This window comes from Schistocerca cancellata, chromosome 2 (genome assembly GCF_023864275.1).
Source record: "Schistocerca cancellata isolate TAMUIC-IGC-003103 chromosome 2, iqSchCanc2.1, whole genome shotgun sequence".
Classification (NCBI taxonomy): Eukaryota; Metazoa; Arthropoda; class Insecta; order Orthoptera; family Acrididae; genus Schistocerca; species Schistocerca cancellata.
In genome coordinates this window covers 538465432-538483644 of record NC_064627.1, presented here as the reverse complement: position 1 = coordinate 538483644, position 18213 = coordinate 538465432, and the positions used below count along the sequence as shown (strand labels likewise).

Genomic DNA, 18213 nt, shown 5'->3' with positions numbered 1-18213 from the left:
CTCTCCAGACCAAATCAGGACTCATCTGTGAGAAGAACATTGGCCTATTGTTCGACTGACCAGGTGGCATGTTCACGACTCCACTCTAGACGTTCCTTTCTGCGAAGACGCGTCAGAGGTACATATACAGCAGGTCTCCGACAATAAAGGCTACTCTACCGAAACCTTCTCTACACTGTTTGCCTCGATACGACATGTGCAGCGGATGCTGCAAGGTCAGATGCCTGTTGCTATACTCAGGCGGTTGCGTCGTGCCCTTAACGCCAAATAACGGTCTCCTCTTTCTGATGTAACAAATGGTCGGCCCTGCCTTGATCTTCGGGATATAGTTTCGGTCTCTAGAAATTGTAGCCACATCTGAGAAACAACAGAACGATTCACATTAAGCCAACAGACCACATGCGTTTGCGATTGTTGGGATTGGAGTGTTTAGGGAAGGAGAGGGAAGGAAGTGGGCCGTGCCCTTTCAAAGGAACAATCCCGGCATTTGCCTGGAGTGATTTAGGGAAATCACGGAAAACCTAAATCAGGATGGCCGGATGCGGGATTGAACCGTCGTCCTCCCGAATGCGAGTCCAGTGTCTTACCACTGCGCCACCTCGCTCGGTTTTGCGACTGTCCTGCTTCCGTTCTTCCTATGGCCCTCCACCGCAGTGAGTCTGAAAGGCGTCTTCTCTGTGCCATACTAGACCGTATGTGACTGTGTACACAGCGGTTGTGATGTGGGACTATCCGGCGAACACTAGTCCGTTTGATAGGTGCCCTGACGTCATCGTTGGTGTGGTTTTCCGTTGACCGAAATGCCATCTTCGGTGCAGAACACGATCGTACGGACATCTGTTGACAGTTTGTATGATTATATCGTGAATTAGACGCAGGACGGGAAAATTGCGGTTTGTTGTTTTAATTTTGGACATCAGCGTACTTTCAAAAAGAGTCAGAGATCAGAACATTGGAATATGTAACTGTTAACGGTTCATAAACCGCCTCCTACGGGTCTTTAACAATTTCGAATATAATCTCCGACCAGTAAAACAAAAACAAGGTCAAAATTCAAGGATGGAAAATGTCTCACAAAAACAAAACATTCAAGTTTCCACGGAAACAAATGGAATCTGTTTGCTTCAATTAAACCTAACCAAGTCTGTTTCGTTCAGTGAACGCTACTTCCAGCTACATAAAGGCTCCACGATCTGACACATTGTTTCTCTTTCTATAGTGCACTTGGGCGGTCACCAAATCGCAACGATCGCGGTGTATAACAGCAAAGTAGACCTATCTAAGAAGGCTTGACACGTCCATACATTCGATCGCATTTTCAAATGTCTTTTAGGTGTACCGCACTGGAAAAGTAACCCCGTTGATGACGATGTCTCACTAACACCCGAATTGAAAATTTTACTAGCAAAACACCACCTCCGCCCAAGACGGCTCACGACACTCCACGAGCGCTGTCGACCGTCTCCCGATTTCGCAACATCGCGAACAGCTCCACGAGATTATTTAACATTTAGACATTACAACCAATCAGAATCAGGAGCAGGGCCCCCGCTAATACTACTTCTCAAAGATGCTGATCCTGCTGATGCTGATCATGCTGATGCTGGCAGGTCTTTTAGAAGATTCTCTTCAACACCTATTGCAAAACGCTGCCCATTTTGGAAAAATCACAAACCTTGAAGTTAGCCATCTACTCCCCGGCCACAATCCATTTATAAGGATTATAAGGGTTATGGAAAGACCAGCCGTCGCCTCCAGGCCGAAGAGCACCTTCGTCCCCCGGATACCGGTTCTGGTGCACGCAATAGTCATCTGAGGAGCTCACAGCACGCTGCGAGGCGATGGTGTGTTCCAGTATCTATATTCAGGTTTACCTATGGGTTTCTCTTCTGGGGATAAATACATAAAATACACTGAAGCGCCAAAGAAACTGATAGAGGCATCCTTATTCAAAGGCAGAGATATATAAACATGCAGAATACGGCGCTGCCGTCGGCAACGGCTATATAAGACAACAAGTGTCTGGCGCAGTTGGTCATCTACATCTACATCATACACCGCAAGCCACCTAATGGTGTGTAGCGGAGGGTACTTTCAGTACCACCATCTGATCCCTGCAACCCTGTTCCACTCGCGAATAGTGCGTGGGAAGAATGATTGTCGGTAAGCCTCTCCATTGGCTCTAATTTCTCGAATTTCCTCCTCGTGGTCAACACGCGAAATGTATGTAGGGGAAGTAATATGTTGTCTGACTCCTCCTGAAAAGAGCTGCCCCGAAATTTCAGTAGTAAATCTCTCCGTGATACACAACGTCTCTCTTGTAACGTCTGCCAGTGGAGTTTGTTTACTATCTCCGTAACGCTCTGTCGCCAGCTAAGCGATCCTGTGACGAAACGCGCCGCTCTTCGTTGGATCCTCTGTCAGTCCTGCCTGATACGGATCACAGATAGCTGAACAATACTCCAGAATAGGGCGAACAAGCGCCTTGTAAGCCACTTCTTTTGTGGATGAGTTATATTTCCTTAAGATTCTTCCGATGAATCTCAGTCTTGTGTCTGCTTTTCCCATTATCTGTTTTATATGGTCATTCCACTTAAGGTCGCTCTGGATAGTTACGCCTAGATATTTTACGACAGACGCTGTCTCCAGCTGTTTGTCATCATTAGGGAAGCTGTACAGTATGGACTTCTTTTCCTATGTATGCGTAATATGTTACATTTACACTCCTGGAAATTGAAATAAGAACACCGTGAATTCATTGTCCCAGGAAGGGGAAACTTTATTGACACATTCCTGGGGTCAGATACATCACATGATCACACTGACAGAACCACAGGCACATAGACACAGGCAACAGAGCATGCACAATGTCGGCACTAGTACAGTGTATATCCACCTTTCGCAGCAATGCAGGCTGCTATTCTCCCATGGAGACGATCGTAGAGATGCTGGATGTAGTCCTGTGGAACGGCTTGCCATGCCATTTCCACCTGGCGCCTCAGTTGGACCAGCGTTCGTGCTGGACGTGCAGACCGCGTGAGACGACGCTTCATCCAGTCCCAAACATGCTCAATGGGGGACAGATCCGGAGATCTTGCTGGCCAGGGTAGTTGACTTACACGTTCTAGAGCACGTTGGGTGGCACGGGATACATGCGGACGTGCATTGTCCTGTTGGAACAGCAAGTTCCCTTGCCGGTCTAGGAATGGTAGAACGATGGGTTCGATGACGGTTTGGATGTACCGTGCACTATTCAGTGTCCCCTCGACGATCACCAGTGGTGTACGGCCAGTGTAGGAGATCGCTCCCCACACCATGATGCCGGGTGTTGGCCCTGTGTGCCTCGGTCGTATGCAGTCCTGATTGTGGCGCTCACCTGCACGGCGCCAAACACGCATACGACCATCATTGGCACCAAGGCAGAAGCGACTCTCATCGCTGAAGACGACACGTCTCCATTCGTCCCTCCATTCACGCCTGTCGCGACACCACTGGAGGCGGGCTGCACGATGTTGGGGCGTGAGCGGAAGACGGCCTAACGGTGTGCGGGACCGTAGCCCAGCTTCATGGAGACGGTTGCGAATGGTCCTCGCCGATACCCCAGGAGCAACAGTGGCCCTAATTTGCTGGGAAGTGGCGGTGCGGTCCCCTACGGCACTGCGTAGGATCCTACGGTCTTGGCGTGCATCCGTGCGTCGCTGCGGTCCGGTCCCAGGTCGACGGGCACGTGCACCTTCCGCCGACCACTGGCGACAACATCGATGTACTGTGGAAACCTCACGCCCCACGTGTTGAGCAATTCGGCGGTACGTCCACCCGGCCTCCCGCATGCCCACTATACGCCCTCGCTCAAAGTCCGTCAACTGCACATACGGTTCACGTCCACGCTGTCACGGCATGCTACCAGTGTTAAAGACTGCGATGGAGCTCCGTATGCCACGGCAAACTGGCTGCCACTGACGGCGGCGGCGCACAAATGCTGCGCAGCTAGCGCCATTCGACGGCCAACACCGCGGTTCCTGGTGTGTCCGCTGTGCCTTGCGTGTGATCATTGCTTGTACAGCCCTCTTGCAGTGTCCGGAGCAAGTATGGTGGGTCTGATACACCGGTGTCAATGTGTTCTTTTTTCCATTTCCAGGAGTGTATTTACGTTCAGAGTCAACTGCCAGGGTCTGCACCATTCATCCGTTCCGCAAATTCTTACTATCTTCTGACGTTGCTACTTTGGTATAAACAACTGCATCATCTGCGAATAGCCTTAAAGACCATCCGACGCTTTCTACTAGATCATTTATATATATTGTGAACAGCAGCTGTCCTATCACACTTCACTGTGGCACTCCGGATATTACCTTTATCTCGGTCGATTTATTTTCTTTAAGAGCGACGTGTTGAGTTCCATCTGCTCCGATACTCCGTAAGCTCATATTTTTTTTCATTAAATGGCACAACGGGGCGGTGTCAAATGTCTTACTGAAGTCAAGGAACATGGCATCAGCCTGGGCGCCGTTGTCCACTGCGCTGTGGATCTCATGGAGGAACAAAGCGAGCTGAGTTTCGCAGGATCTCTGTTTGTGGAATCTAAGTTGATTTTTATAGAGGAGCTGTTCATTTTCCAAAAACGTCATAATTCTTGAGCATAAAACATATTCCATAATTCTACAACAAACTGACGTCAACGATTTAGGTCTATAATTGAGTGGATCTGTCTTACGGCCTTTCTTAAAAACGGGAATGACCTGCGCTTTCTTCCAGTCGTTGGGTAGCTTTCGTTGCTCAAGCGATCTACGATAAATTACTACTAGAAAGGGAGCAAGTTCTTTCACGTAATCTTTATAGAATATTACAAGTATCTCATTTGGTCCTGAAGCCTTTCCACTACTAAGCGATTGTAGTTGCTTTTCAGTTCCGCGATCGATTATCTCAATATTTCCCATTTCGACGTTCGCACGACGATTGAAAAGAGGGACAGTGTTACGATCTTCCGCGGTGAAACAACTTCGGAAGACCGAATTCAGTATTTCGGTCTTCTCTCTGATATCTTCCGTTTCGGTGCCCGTGTGGTCGTTGAGAGAATAAATAGATGATTTTGGCCCACTTGCTGATTTTACATACGGATTTTAGATCGGATACTGCTGCTACAGTGGCAAGGTATCAAGATTTAAGTGAGTTTGAATGTGGTGTTATAGTCGGTGCACGAGCTATGAGACACAGCGTCTCCGAGGTAGCGATGAAGTGGAGATTTTCCCGTACTATCAGTTCACGAATTTACCGTGAATATCAGGAATTCGGTAAAACATCAAATCTCCGACATCGCTGCTGCCGGAGAAAGATCCTGCAGAAAACCAAAGACGACTGAAGAAAATCGCTTAACCTGAAATAAGTGCAACGCTTCCGCCAGTTGCTGCATATTTCATTGCTGGGCTGTCAACAAGTGTCAGCGTGCGAACCATTCAACGAAACATCATCGATATGGGTTTACGCAGCCGAAGATCCACTCGTGTACCCTCGATGACTGCACAACAAGCTTAACGCCTCGCCTGGGCACGCCAGTACCGACATTGGACTGTTGATGACAGGAAACACGTTGCCTGGTCGGATGAGTCTCGTTTCAAATTGTATCGAGAGGATGGACGTATACGGGTATGGAAACAACCTCATGAATCCATGGATCCTGAATGTCAGCAGGGGACTGTTCAAGCAGGTGGAGGCTCTGTAATGGAGTGGGGCGGGTGCAGATGGTGTGATGTGGGACCCGTGATACGTCTAGATACGGCGCTGACAGGTGATACGTACGTAAGCATCCTCTCTGATCACCTGCGTCCATTCATCTCCATTGTGCATTCCTACGGACTTGTGCAATTCCAGCAGGACAATGCGACACCCCACATGTCCAGAATTGCTACAGAGTGGCTCTAGAAACACTCTTCTGCATCTACATCTACATCCATACTCCGCAAGCCACCTGACGGTGTGTGGCGGAGGGTACCTTGAGTACCTCTATCGGTTCTGCCTTCTATTCCAGTCTCGTATTGTTCGTGGAAAGAATGATTGTCGGTATGCCTCTGTGTGGGCTCTAATCTCTCTGATTTTATCCTCATGGTCTCTTCGCGAGATATACGTAGGAGGGAGCAATATACTGCTCGACTCTTCGGTGAAGGTATGTTCTCGAAACTTTGACAAAAGCCCGTACCGAGCTACTGAGCGTCTCTCCTGCAGAGTCTTCCACTGGAGTTTATCTATCATCTCCGTAACGCTTTTGCGATTACTAAACGATCCTGTAACGAAGCGCGCTGCTCTCCGTTGGATCTTCTCTATATCTTCTATCAACCCTATCTGGTACGGATCCCACACTGCTGAGCAGTATTCAAGCAGTGGGCGAACAAGCGTACTGTAACCTACTTCCTTTGTTTTCGGATTGCATTTCCTTAGGATTCTTCCAATGAATCTCAGTCTGGCATCTGCTTTACCGACGATCAACATTATATGATCATTCCATTTTAAATCACTCCTAATTCGTACTCCCAGATAATGTATGGTATTAACTGCTTCCAGTTGCTGACCTGCTATTTTGTAGCTAAATGATAAAGGATCTATCTTTCTGTGTATTCGCAGCACATTACACTTGTCTACATTGAGATTCAATTGCCATTCCCTGCACCATGCGTCAATTAGCTGTAGATCCTCCTGCATTTCAGTACAATTTTCCATTGTTACATCCTCTCGATACACCACAGCATCATCTGAAAAAAGCCTCAGTGAACTTCCGATGTCATCCACAAGGTCATTTATGTATATTGTGAATAGCAACGGTCCTATGACACTCCCCTGCGGCACACCTGAAATCACTCTTACTTCGGAAGAGTTCTCTCCATTGAGAATGACATGCTGCGTCCTGTTATCTAGGAACTCCTCAATTCAATCACACAATTGGTCTGATAGTCCATATGCTCTTACTTTGTTCATTAAACGACTGTAGGGAACTGTATCGAACGCCTTGCGGAAGTCAAGAAACACGGCATCTACCTGTGAACCCGTGTCTATGGCCCTCTGAGTCTCGTGGACGAATAGCGCGAGCTGGGTTTCACATGACCGTCTTTTTCGAAACCCATGCTGATTCCTACAGAGTAGATTTCTAGTCTCCAGAAAAGTCATTATACTCGAACACAATACGTGTTCCAAAATTCTACAACTGATCGACGTTAGAGATATAGGTCTACAGTTCTGCACATCTGTTCGACGTCCCTTCTTGAAAACGGGGATGACCTGTGCCCTTTTCCAATCCTTTGGAACGCTACGCTCTTCTGAGTTGAAACATTTCTGCTAGCCACCAAGCTCCCCAGACTGAACATTATTGAGCATATCTGGGATGCCTTGCTGCGTGCTGTTCAGAAGAGATCTGCACCCCCACGTACTCTTACGGATTTATGAATGTCAGTTCCCCCCAGCACTACTCCAGACATTAGGAGAGTCCATGGCACGAAGTGTTGCGGCACTCCTGCGTCCTCGCGGGAGCCCTACACGATATTAGGCAGCTGTTGCATTTTCTTTGGCCCTTCAGTGTATGATCACAGTTTTCAAACTACAGAAAAGGGGCATAAGGAAAATGAATAAAAACAGTAATCGGGGTCAGTGTAAGGATCTAGGGAATTTATAATTACACCGTGTGAGTACATTTACCACCCTGTTATGCATACCCAAACTAATCTTGACAGTTACTGGACATACATCTCTGTCCATGACCGTTGAAAACAGCTAGACTGACTTTAAATTTACCAAGAATAAATAAATATAAATTCAAAATAGCTTTTCCCTCCAATGGCAAAAATTGTACACTAAATTACCCAAGGACGTTAAAGAGATTACTAAAGGAAACTTATTTAAAAACACAAGTAAAAAAGTATTTTTTGATGAATGCGTTCTATAGAATACATTATATGTGGGTTGCCTCTCCTAAGAGCCGTCAGGCGCAATTCATCTGCTGTTTCAGTAGATATTTGCAACTTCGTTTCCGCATTGTGCGGCTGAAGTCAGCTCAAACAAATAGTTCGCGTCACGTCTTTCATGCGACGCACAGGGTCGTCGGAAACTCTCGGTTTGTTTCTCGTTACAAACAAAATTATTTTTAAAGTGGAATGTTTCGTGCCCATTCGATAGAGCGCTCCCAGATTAGTCCAGTGCCATATTCGTTTTATCGATATGTGTTAACAGGGACAGTAAAGCACGAAGAATAAACAGAATCTAGCAGCGATTCAATAGCGCTGTATGCTTGGCGTTAGTAGTCATACGTCAGGGCGGTAGTGTCGCTGCTTGATTCCTGGTTTCGAGTTTTACTGCTCTTATTAATCCATATCGATAAAACGAATACTCTACTCTGGGACCGCTCCATCGAATGGGCACGTAACATATCGCTTTAAAAATAATTTTGTTTGCAACGGCAAACAAAACGCCGATTTCCGTCGACTGCTGGGAGTCGCGTGGAAGACATGATGAGCGTTATTTGTTTGGGCTGACTCCAGCTACGCAATGCGAAAACGAAGTTCCAAATACCTACTGAAACACTAGAGACACTGTGCCTGACGACTCTTCAGGAGTAGGCTCCCCGTATATTCAACACAGAACAGGGGTTTGGTAACAAACATAACTAAAGTAACTAATAAAAATAATACATCTGTCAATTCATACAACACTATCGCACTATAATGCTTTTTCATTTTTTTCTAGAAAACCAAATAACCAAAGCTCCAATTCGTTATAATCTTTCTGAGCTCAACGCTTCACTCATTATCATTTTTTCAGGCAAGTGAATAGCCAGTTATGGTACATAAATTGGAAACCCAATACCATTACTGTGGTCCTCATGTCAGATGATAATATGTGTAGCATTGCGTTACGAAATAATGCGTCTGTATAATCTGTTGTGTGTTCAGTGATGGGTATTGAGAACTGAATGGACAGCGTAGCACTATCTCTTTATCTTATTAAATAGACTCTACCATTGACCCATCCGCTACGCACCTGCTGCACGGCTTTACTTCGTTCACCTGATGTAGACACACACAATCGCGATGATTGGTCAGCAGCCGTAACACATGTACACTGCTGTTGTCACGCTCTTCGAAGTACACTGGGGTCCAAAATTAAAGCAACAAACGGAAATTTTTCAAAGCTGCACTTATTTTGCCACAAAACAGTAGAAATAGGTGATAGTAAAGTAGAAACAATGTAAAGAACACATAACGTTAACAACTGCAACATGAATAACGGTAGACAAAAAACGATCTTCGTTTTTTCTAGCTTAACGGATTTGCACACACATTCCGACAACTGGTTAATGTCCTCAGTATGGGGTGTGGCCACCTACGGCAGCAGTACAGATCTGACAATGACGAGAAATGCTGTGAATGATGTAATCAATTTCATGATGAGGCAGTAACGCCCATTCTTCCTGCAGACCTGCTCGCAGGTCTTGGAGAGTGGTTAGTGATTGCAACCCGTGTCCCTCGTAGATCCCAGACGTGCTCTGTGGGATTCAAATCGGAAGAGCGTGTAGATAACGCCATCCGTGCAGTATCTTCCGGCTCCAAGAGAACATCAACCACCTGTGCTCTATGCGGCCAAGTATCATCGTCCATCAATACGAAGTCTGGGCTCACAGTACCTAGAAACGACCGCACATGAGGTCCCAAGATCTCATCACGATACCTGTCATCCGGTAAACCTTGCCGATTTACCTGCAAAATTTCAAGAAGAGGTGTTCGAGTTGTCCATATAATCCCTGCTGGGATCCTCCTCGATACTGGTTTCTATCCATAATGTTTGGATCCTGAAATCGTGTTCCAAGTTCCCTCCAGATGCGAATCCGTCGATAATCACTGCACGGACGAATTAGAGACTCATCTGCGAAAAGAACTTTTGTCCGCTGTTCGACCATCCAGGTTACATGTTAACGACTCCAATCTAGACGTTTCCTTCTGTGATCACGCGTCAGATACACATACAGCAGGTCTTAGACAATAAAGGCTGCTCTGCTGAAGCCTGCTATGCACCCTTTGTCTCTATACAACGTTTGCAGTGAATACTCCGAGATCAGTTGCCAGTTGCTGTGCAGTACTAAGGAGGTACCGCCCAGCCTTTACAGCCAAATAACGGTCCTCTCTTTCTGTGCCGCACGTGATCGACCCTAACCTGGCCTTCGGGATACAATCTCTATCTCTTTAAACTGTCGCCATACTCGAGAAACAACAGAACAAATGTGTGTGAAATCTTATGGGACTTAACTGATAAGGTCATCAGTCCCTAAGCTTACACACTGCTTAACCTAAATTATCCTAAGGACAAACACACACACCCATGCCCAAGGGAGGACTCGAACCTCCACCGGGACCAGCCGCACAGTCCATGACTGTATCGCCTTAGCCGGCCAGGGTCGCCGAGCGGTTCTAGGCACTACAGTCTGGAACTGCGCCACCGCTACGGTCGCAGGTTCGAATCCTGCCTCGGGCATGGATGTGTGTGATGTCCTTAGGTTAGTTAGGTTTAAGTAGTTCTAAGTTCTAGGCGACTGATGACCTCAGAAGTTAAGTCCCATAGTGCTCAGACCCATTTGAATCATTTTTGTAGCGCCTTAAACCGCTCAGCTAATCCCGCGCGGCAAACAACAGAACGATTCACATGAAGCCAGTGCGTCACATTAGCTGGTAGGGTCCTGCTTCCAACCTTCGTGAGCCCTCCAACACAGCGAGTCTGGTAGGTGTCTTCTCTGTACCACGCTGCACCCTCTGTGACTGTGTACACAGAGATTATGGCCATAGGACTAACCGGCAAGCAATACCGTGTTTGATAGGTACCCTGACTTCATCGTCGGCGTTTTTGTCTGTTTCCCGAATGCCGTCTTCCGTGCAGACCATGATCGTACAGACATCTGTTGAGAGTCTGTTTTATTATATCGTTAATGAGACACTGGACGGGGTAATAGCAATTTGTTGCTTTAATTTTAGACACGCGTTTAGATCGCACTTACGTATTAGATATCTTGCTACTAAGTAACAGTGAATGAACCTTTATATTAACTACCATCAAAGTTTCTCTTCATCATGCTTTAACAATGTAGCTTTTATATAAAAAATCGTTTACAGTAACATTCGCTGTACTGTTGTATTCTGGTTGCCGCGCTGTCAATTGGGCGTGTGAAAATGGCTGACGCTGCTTCCTGCTTCGTAGCGAAAAATTCCCATAGAACACTCTTAAAAAGTGACTGTTTTTCACAAGTATACAGAAAAAACCAGCTTTGAAGTTTTCCAAGGATTCGTATTTACTGTAGTTAAGACGCAGCTCCTTTTTCGGTATCGTTTTGATAAATCCGTGGATCGATGGCTCGAATCTTTTTTTCGTTCAGTTTGTAATACCTACATTTTTTAAATGTAAAGTTCATCAAATTTACACTACTTAGCACATACCTAATTATCATTCTGCTATGAAAAATGCACATCTTCGTGTTTCTAATTACATATTGCACACAAAGTCCAGTTTTTATTGCAAATATAAATTCTTAATTATCGATATTTTATGAAAGATTGTTAATAAAGGTTGTTTAAAGGAAGAAAACAACAAATTAAATTTCCAGGACAAAAATGAAAAATCAAAGCCGGCCGGTGTGGCCGAGTGGTTCTAGGCGCTTCAGTCTGGAACCGCGCAACCGCTACGGTCGCAGGTTCGAATCCTGCCTAGGGCATGGATGTGTGTGATATCCTTAGGTTAGTTAGGTTTAAGTAGTTCTAAGTTCTATGGGACTGATGACCTCACATGTTAAGTCCCATAGTGCTCAGAGCCATTTGAAAAATCAAACCGTGAGCACGCAGAAGTGCCGCAACACGACGTGCCATGGACTCGAATAATGTCTGAAGTAGTGCTGGAGGGAACTGATACCACTAATCCTCCACGGATGTCCATAAATCCGTAGAAGTACGACGGGGTGAAGATCCCTTCTGAACAGCACGTTGCAAGGCATCCCACATATGCTCAATAATGTTCATGTCTGTAGAGTTTGGTAGCCAGTGGAAGTGTTTAAACTCAGAAGAGTGTTCCTGGAGATACACTGTAGCAATTCTGGACGTGTGGAGTGTTGAATTGTCCTGCCAACTCCGTCGGAATGCACAATGGACATGAGTGGATGCAGGTGATCAGACAGGATTCTTACGTACGTCTCATCTGTCAGAGTCGTATCCAAACGTATCAGGGGTCCCATAACAATCCAAGTGCACACGCCCCACACCATTACAGAGCCTCCACCCGCTTGAAGAGTCCCCTGCTGACATGCAGGTTCCATGGATTCATGAGGTTGTCTCCATACCCGTATACGTCCATCTACTCGATACAGTTTGAAATGAAAATCGTCCGACCAAGCAACGTATTTCCAGTCATCAACAGTCCAATGTCGGTGTTGACGGGTACAGGCGAGGCGTAAAGCTTTGTGTCGTGCAGTCATCAAGCCTTAGGCTCCTAAAGCCCATATCGATAGTGCTTCGTTGAATGGTTCGCACGCTGACACTTGTTGATGGCCCAGAATTGAAATCTGGAGCAATCTGCCATAGGGTTTCACTTCTGTCACGTTGAACGAGTCTCTTCAGTCGTCATTGGTCCCGTTCTTGCAGGATCTTTTTCCGGCCGTAGTGATGGGGGAGACTTGCTGTTATACCAGATCCCTGATATTCTCGGTACATTCGGAAATGGTCGTACGGGAAAATCCCCACTTCATCGATCCCTCGGAGATGCTGTGCCCCATCGCTCGTGCGCCGTCTACAACAACACGTTCAAACTCAGTTAAATCTCGATAACCAGCCATTGTAGCAACAGTAACCGATCTAATAACTGCGCCCGACACGTGTTGTCTTATATAGGCGTTGCCGACCGCAGAGCCGTATTGTGTCGGTTTACATATCTCTGTATTTGAATACGCATCCCTACGCCAGTTTCTTTTGAGCTTCAGTGTATTATTCTCTTTAAAAATTAAATTACTTTCGAAGCTGTATAGTTTGTCTGCTCGTCTCTTTTTTCGTCTTACCTGCAACTGCTTACGGCAGTGCAGGTTAGTTGCACCTTCTAGATGGCCAGTACTGTCCAAGTGCGCCAATAAAACTTTTGTCCACTATCATCACTTCGTCAATGTGCGCGTAACATACAGCTTAAAAATGTTCAAATGTGTGTGAAATCCTATGGGACTTAACTGCTAAGCTTACACACTACATAAGCTAAATTATCCTAAGGACAAACACACACAGCCATGCCCGAGGGAGGACTCGAACCTCCGCCGGAACCAGCCGCACAGTATACGACTGCAGCGCCTAAGACCGCTCGGCTAATCCCGCGTGGCATACGGCTTAAAACGTGTCCTATTAATCATACTCTACAGTACTCGAGACAGCTTGGCTTCCGCTCCACTTCAAACGAAATTCAGTGAGATACCCGCAAACTCGGAAGAATATCTTGTGTAATGTTTACATCAGGTTTATGCTTATGATGAACACAGTATAGAGAGCCAAGCTATTTTATGCGCGCCCCACCTGTACAAGATGAAAGCGTCGAACAGGAAGACGTCGTCAGCAACGCCGCGCCCCTTGCGACGGCTGCTGCGGGCCCGGGCTCGCAGCCGCAGGAGGTGAGCGCTATAGGCGAGCTCGAAGCGGTAACGGTAGCAGACGCCGACGGCGGCCGAGAGCAGCACCAGAAGCGCCGCCCCCAGCGAGAGGCCGACCGCTAGCAGCGGCTCGCGCCGCGTCGAATCGGCCGAGTAGTCGGCAGCGCACTCGTCCAGGTCGCCGACCAGCGCCACCGCCTCCACGGACATGCCCAGGAAGGCTGGGGGTGTGGCGCAGCGCAGCGACGTCGCCGCCCCTGTGGGGACGCCCACCGCTCTCACCTCCACCTGCGTCGTCCGCAGCCACTCGCGAAACTGCTGAAACGCGCACCCGTCGCAGTGCAGGGGGTTCTCGCTCAGCCACACAGTTTTCAGAACGTCGAGGCTGGCGAGCATGTTCGCGTCGATATTCGCCAGCGAATTGTTCGCCAGGTTCAGCGAGTCCACGCACCTGCAGAATTAATGAAGCTCCAGAATTTGTACTACATACGGAGTTCTGCATAACATATGTCAAGCTTCTGCATTTACATCAACATATGCAGTGAGGTGACGAGAGTCGTGGGATACCTCCAAATATGTCGAACCACCTTCTGCAGGGCGTAGTGCAGCCACTCGACGTGGCGTAGAGTCAACAAGTCTTTGGAAGTCCGCTGCAAAAAAATTGAGTCATGTTGCCTCTATAGCTGACAACAGTTTCGCAAGTGTTGCCGGTTATGTCCCGATCTGGGTGGCCAAATCACTCGCTCGAATTGTCCAAAATGTTCTTCAGATCAGTCGCGAACAATTGTGCCCCAGTGACCATAGTTGTTTGGCAACATGAAGTCCATGAATGGTTGCAGATGGTCTCAAAGTTGCCAAACACAACCATTTAAAATCAATGATCGGTTCAGTTCAGTTGGACCAGAAGAACCATTCCATTCCATGTTAAAATAACCCACATCATTATGGAACCACCACAGCTTGTACCGCTTGGATCATTGGCTTTGTGAGATTTGTGTCACACTGTTACCAACTGAAATCGGGATTCGTCTGAGCAGGCTACGGTTTTCCAGTCGTCTAGAGTCCAACCGATACGGTCCGGAGAGTCGTTCTGTTAGAAAAGGCACTAGCGCCGGTCGTCTCCTGCCATAGCCCATTAACGCTAAATTTCGCCGCACTGTCCTAAGGATACGTCCATTGTACGTCCCACATTGATTACTATGGATATTTCACGCATTGTTGATAATCTGTTGGCACTGACGACAACTCTAGACAAGTGCCTCTGCTGTGTTTCGTTAAGTGAAGACCGTCGGCTACTGCGTTGTCCATGGCGACAGATAATGCCTAAAGTTTAGTATTCTCTGCACACTCTCGGCACTATGGATCTCGGAATAATGAATTTCTTAACGTGTACCGAAATGAAATGTCCCATGCGTCTAGCTCCAACTACCATTTCGGCCTTCAAAGTCTGCTAATTCCCGTCGGTCGACCATCATCACTTCGGAAACCTTTTGACATGGATCACCCGGGTACAGATGACAGCTGTGCCAATGCACTGCCCTTTCATACCTTGTGTACGCGATACTACTGCCAACTGTATAAGTGCATATCGCTATCCCGTGTGATCAGTGTATACGTTGTTTGAAGCTGATTTCTTATAGATGATACGTGACTGCGTCCCTTTGTACTTCCAATTAGCAATCGGTGCGCATGAAGTAACCGGTTTCTCAATGCTGTAGGGTCCAACCGACTTGGTCATGAGCCCAAGAGAGGCGCTGCAGGCGACGTCATGCTGTTAGCAAAGGCCGCCATAGCCCTTTAACGCCAAATTTCGCCATATTGTCCTAACGAATACGTTCGTCGTACGTCCCATATTGATTTCTGCGGTTGTTTCTGGTAGTGTTTCTTGTCTCTTAGCACCGACTACTCTACACAAACCCCACTGCTCTCGGTCGTTAAGTGAAGGCCTTCAGCCATTGCGTTGTCCTTTGTGAGAGGTAATACCTGAAATTTGGTATTCTCAGCACGCTATTAGCGCTGTGGATTGCGGAATACTGAATTCCCTAACGATTTCAGAAATGGACTGTCCCATGCCTCTAGCTCCAACTACTATTCCGCGTTGAAAGTCAGTTAATTGCCGTCGTGTGGTCATAATCACGTCGGAAATCTTTTCACATGAACAATGAGTTCAAATGACAGCCCCACCAATGCACTGCCCTTTTTACACCTTGTCTACGCGATATTACCGCCATCTGTAATCGTGTACATCGCTATCCCATGACTTGTCACCTCAGTGTATCCTTCAATACTTAGGGCGTGTGGATGAGGTTACTTGTTACACGCCTGTCTATTTAATGTGATTAGTGGTAGCTTGGTCTCAGTGAAGAAAAATGTAAGTCAATGCAGACGAGAAAGTAAAAAAATGCTGTTACGTTCGAATTCAGTATTAGCGGTGAGCTGCTTGATACAGTCACGTCCATTAAATATTGTGGCGTAATGTAGCAAAGTGGAATGAGACGGTATGGGCAAGTAAGGACTGTAGTCGGCAAGGCGAATGGTCGAGTTCGGTTACTGGGAGAATTTAGGCGCAGTGTGGCTCATCTATAAAGGAGACCGCGTATACGACCCTAGTGTGACTGATTCTCGAGTAGTGCTCGACTGAAATGGATCTCCAGCATGTCGAATTAAAGGGAGACATCGAAGCAATTCAGTGGCGGGTTCCTGGGTTTGTTACCATTAGGTTCGGTCAACACGCAAGTACACTCCTGGAAATTGAAATAAGAACACCGTGAATTCATTGTCCCAGGAAGGGGAAACTTTATTGACACATTCCTGGGGTCAGATACATCACATGATCACACTGACAGAACCACAGGCACATAGACACAGGCAACAGAGCATGCACAATGTCGGCACTAGTACAGTGTATATCCACCTTTCGCAGCAATGCAGGCTGCTATTCTCCCATGGAGACGATCTTAGAGATGCTGGATGTAGTCCTGTGGAACGGCTTGCCATGCCATTTCCACCTGGCGCCTCAGTTGGACCAGCGTTCGTGCTGGACGTGCAGACCGCGTGAGACGACGCTTCATCCAGTCCCAAACATGCTCAATGGGGGACAGATCCGGAGATCTTGCTGGCCAGGGTAGTTGACTTACACCTTCTAGAGCACGTTGGGTGGCACGGGATACATGCGGACGTGCATTGTCCTGTTGGAACAGCAAGATCCCTTGCCGGTCTAGGAATGGTAGAACGATGGGTTCGATGACGGTTTGGATGTACCGTGCACTATTCAGTGTCCCCTCGACGATCACCAGTGGTGTACGGCCAGTGTAGGAGATCGCTCCCCACACCATGATGCCGGGTGTTGGCCCTGTGTGCCTCGGCCGTATGCAGTCCTGATTGTGGCGCTCAACTGCACGGCGCCAAACACGCATACGACCATCATTGGCACCAAGGCAGAAGCGACTCTCATCACTGAAGACGACACGTCTCCATTCGTCCCTCCATTCACGCCTGTCGCGACACCACTGGAGGCGGGCTGCACGATGTTGGGGCGTGAGCGGAAGACGGCCTAACGGTGTGCGGGACCGTAGCCCAGCTTCATGGAGACGGTTGCGAATGGTCCTCGCCGATACCCCAGGAGCAACAGTGTCCCTAATTTGCTGGGAAGTGGCGGAGCGGTCCCCTACGACACTGCGTAGGATCCTACGGTCTTGGCGTGCATCCGTGCGTCGCTGCGGTCCGGTCCCAGGTCGACGGGCACGTGCACCTTCCGCCGACCACTGGCGGCAACATCGATGTACTGTGGAGACCTCACGCCCCACGTGTTGAGCAATTCGGCGGTACGTCCACCCGGCCTCCCGCATGCCCACTATACGCCCTCGCTCAAAGTCCGTCAACTGCACATACGGTTCACGTCCACGCTGTCGCGGCATGCTACCAGTGTTAAAGACTGCGATGGAGCTCCGTATGCCACGGCAAACTGGCTGACACTGACGGCGGCGGTGCACAAATGCTGCGCAGCTAGCGCCATTCGACGGCCAACACCGCGGTTCCTGGTGTGTCCGCTGTGCCGTGCGTGTGATCATTGCTTGTACAGCCCTCTCGCAGTGTCCGGAGCAAGTATGGTGGGTCTGACACACCGGTGTCAATGTGTTCTTTTTTCCATTTCCAGGAGTGTATTACAGTGATGCTCCATGAACTCAAATGGGAATCCGTGGACGGTAGACGACGTTCTTTTCGGGAAACTGACTGAGAAAGTTTAGAGGACCGGAATTCGAAGCGGATTGTAGAATGATTTTACTGGTGCCAACGTTCATTTCGCGTAATAACCACAAGATAAGACAGGAGAAATTGGGACTTGTACGGAGGCGTACAGACAGCCGTATTTCCCTCTCTCTATTTGTGACTGAAACAGTATGGGAAATAACTAATAGTGGTAAAGGCTGGCTTGCACCATGCACCATACGGTGTCAAAATGGTTCAAATGGCTCTGAGCACTATGGGACTTAACATCTGTGGTCATCAGTCCCCTAGAACTTAGAACTACTTAAACCTAAGCAACCTAAGGACATCACACACATCCATGCCCGAGG

General features: G+C 47.7%; 1 protein-coding gene across 2 annotated transcripts in view; it reads right to left on the bottom strand.

Annotated features, from left to right (window-relative positions):
• The window catches only part of LOC126162093 (toll-like receptor 4), a 121800-nt gene that overhangs the window by 17096 nt on the left and 86491 nt on the right, over positions 1–18213 (bottom strand). For both annotated transcript variants that reach the window (XM_049918369.1, XM_049918370.1), the window contains exon 4: positions 13563–14087. In XM_049918369.1, coding sequence (XP_049774326.1) covers positions 13563–14087 — 525 coding nt within the window. The remainder of the gene's footprint in view (positions 1–13562; positions 14088–18213) is intronic.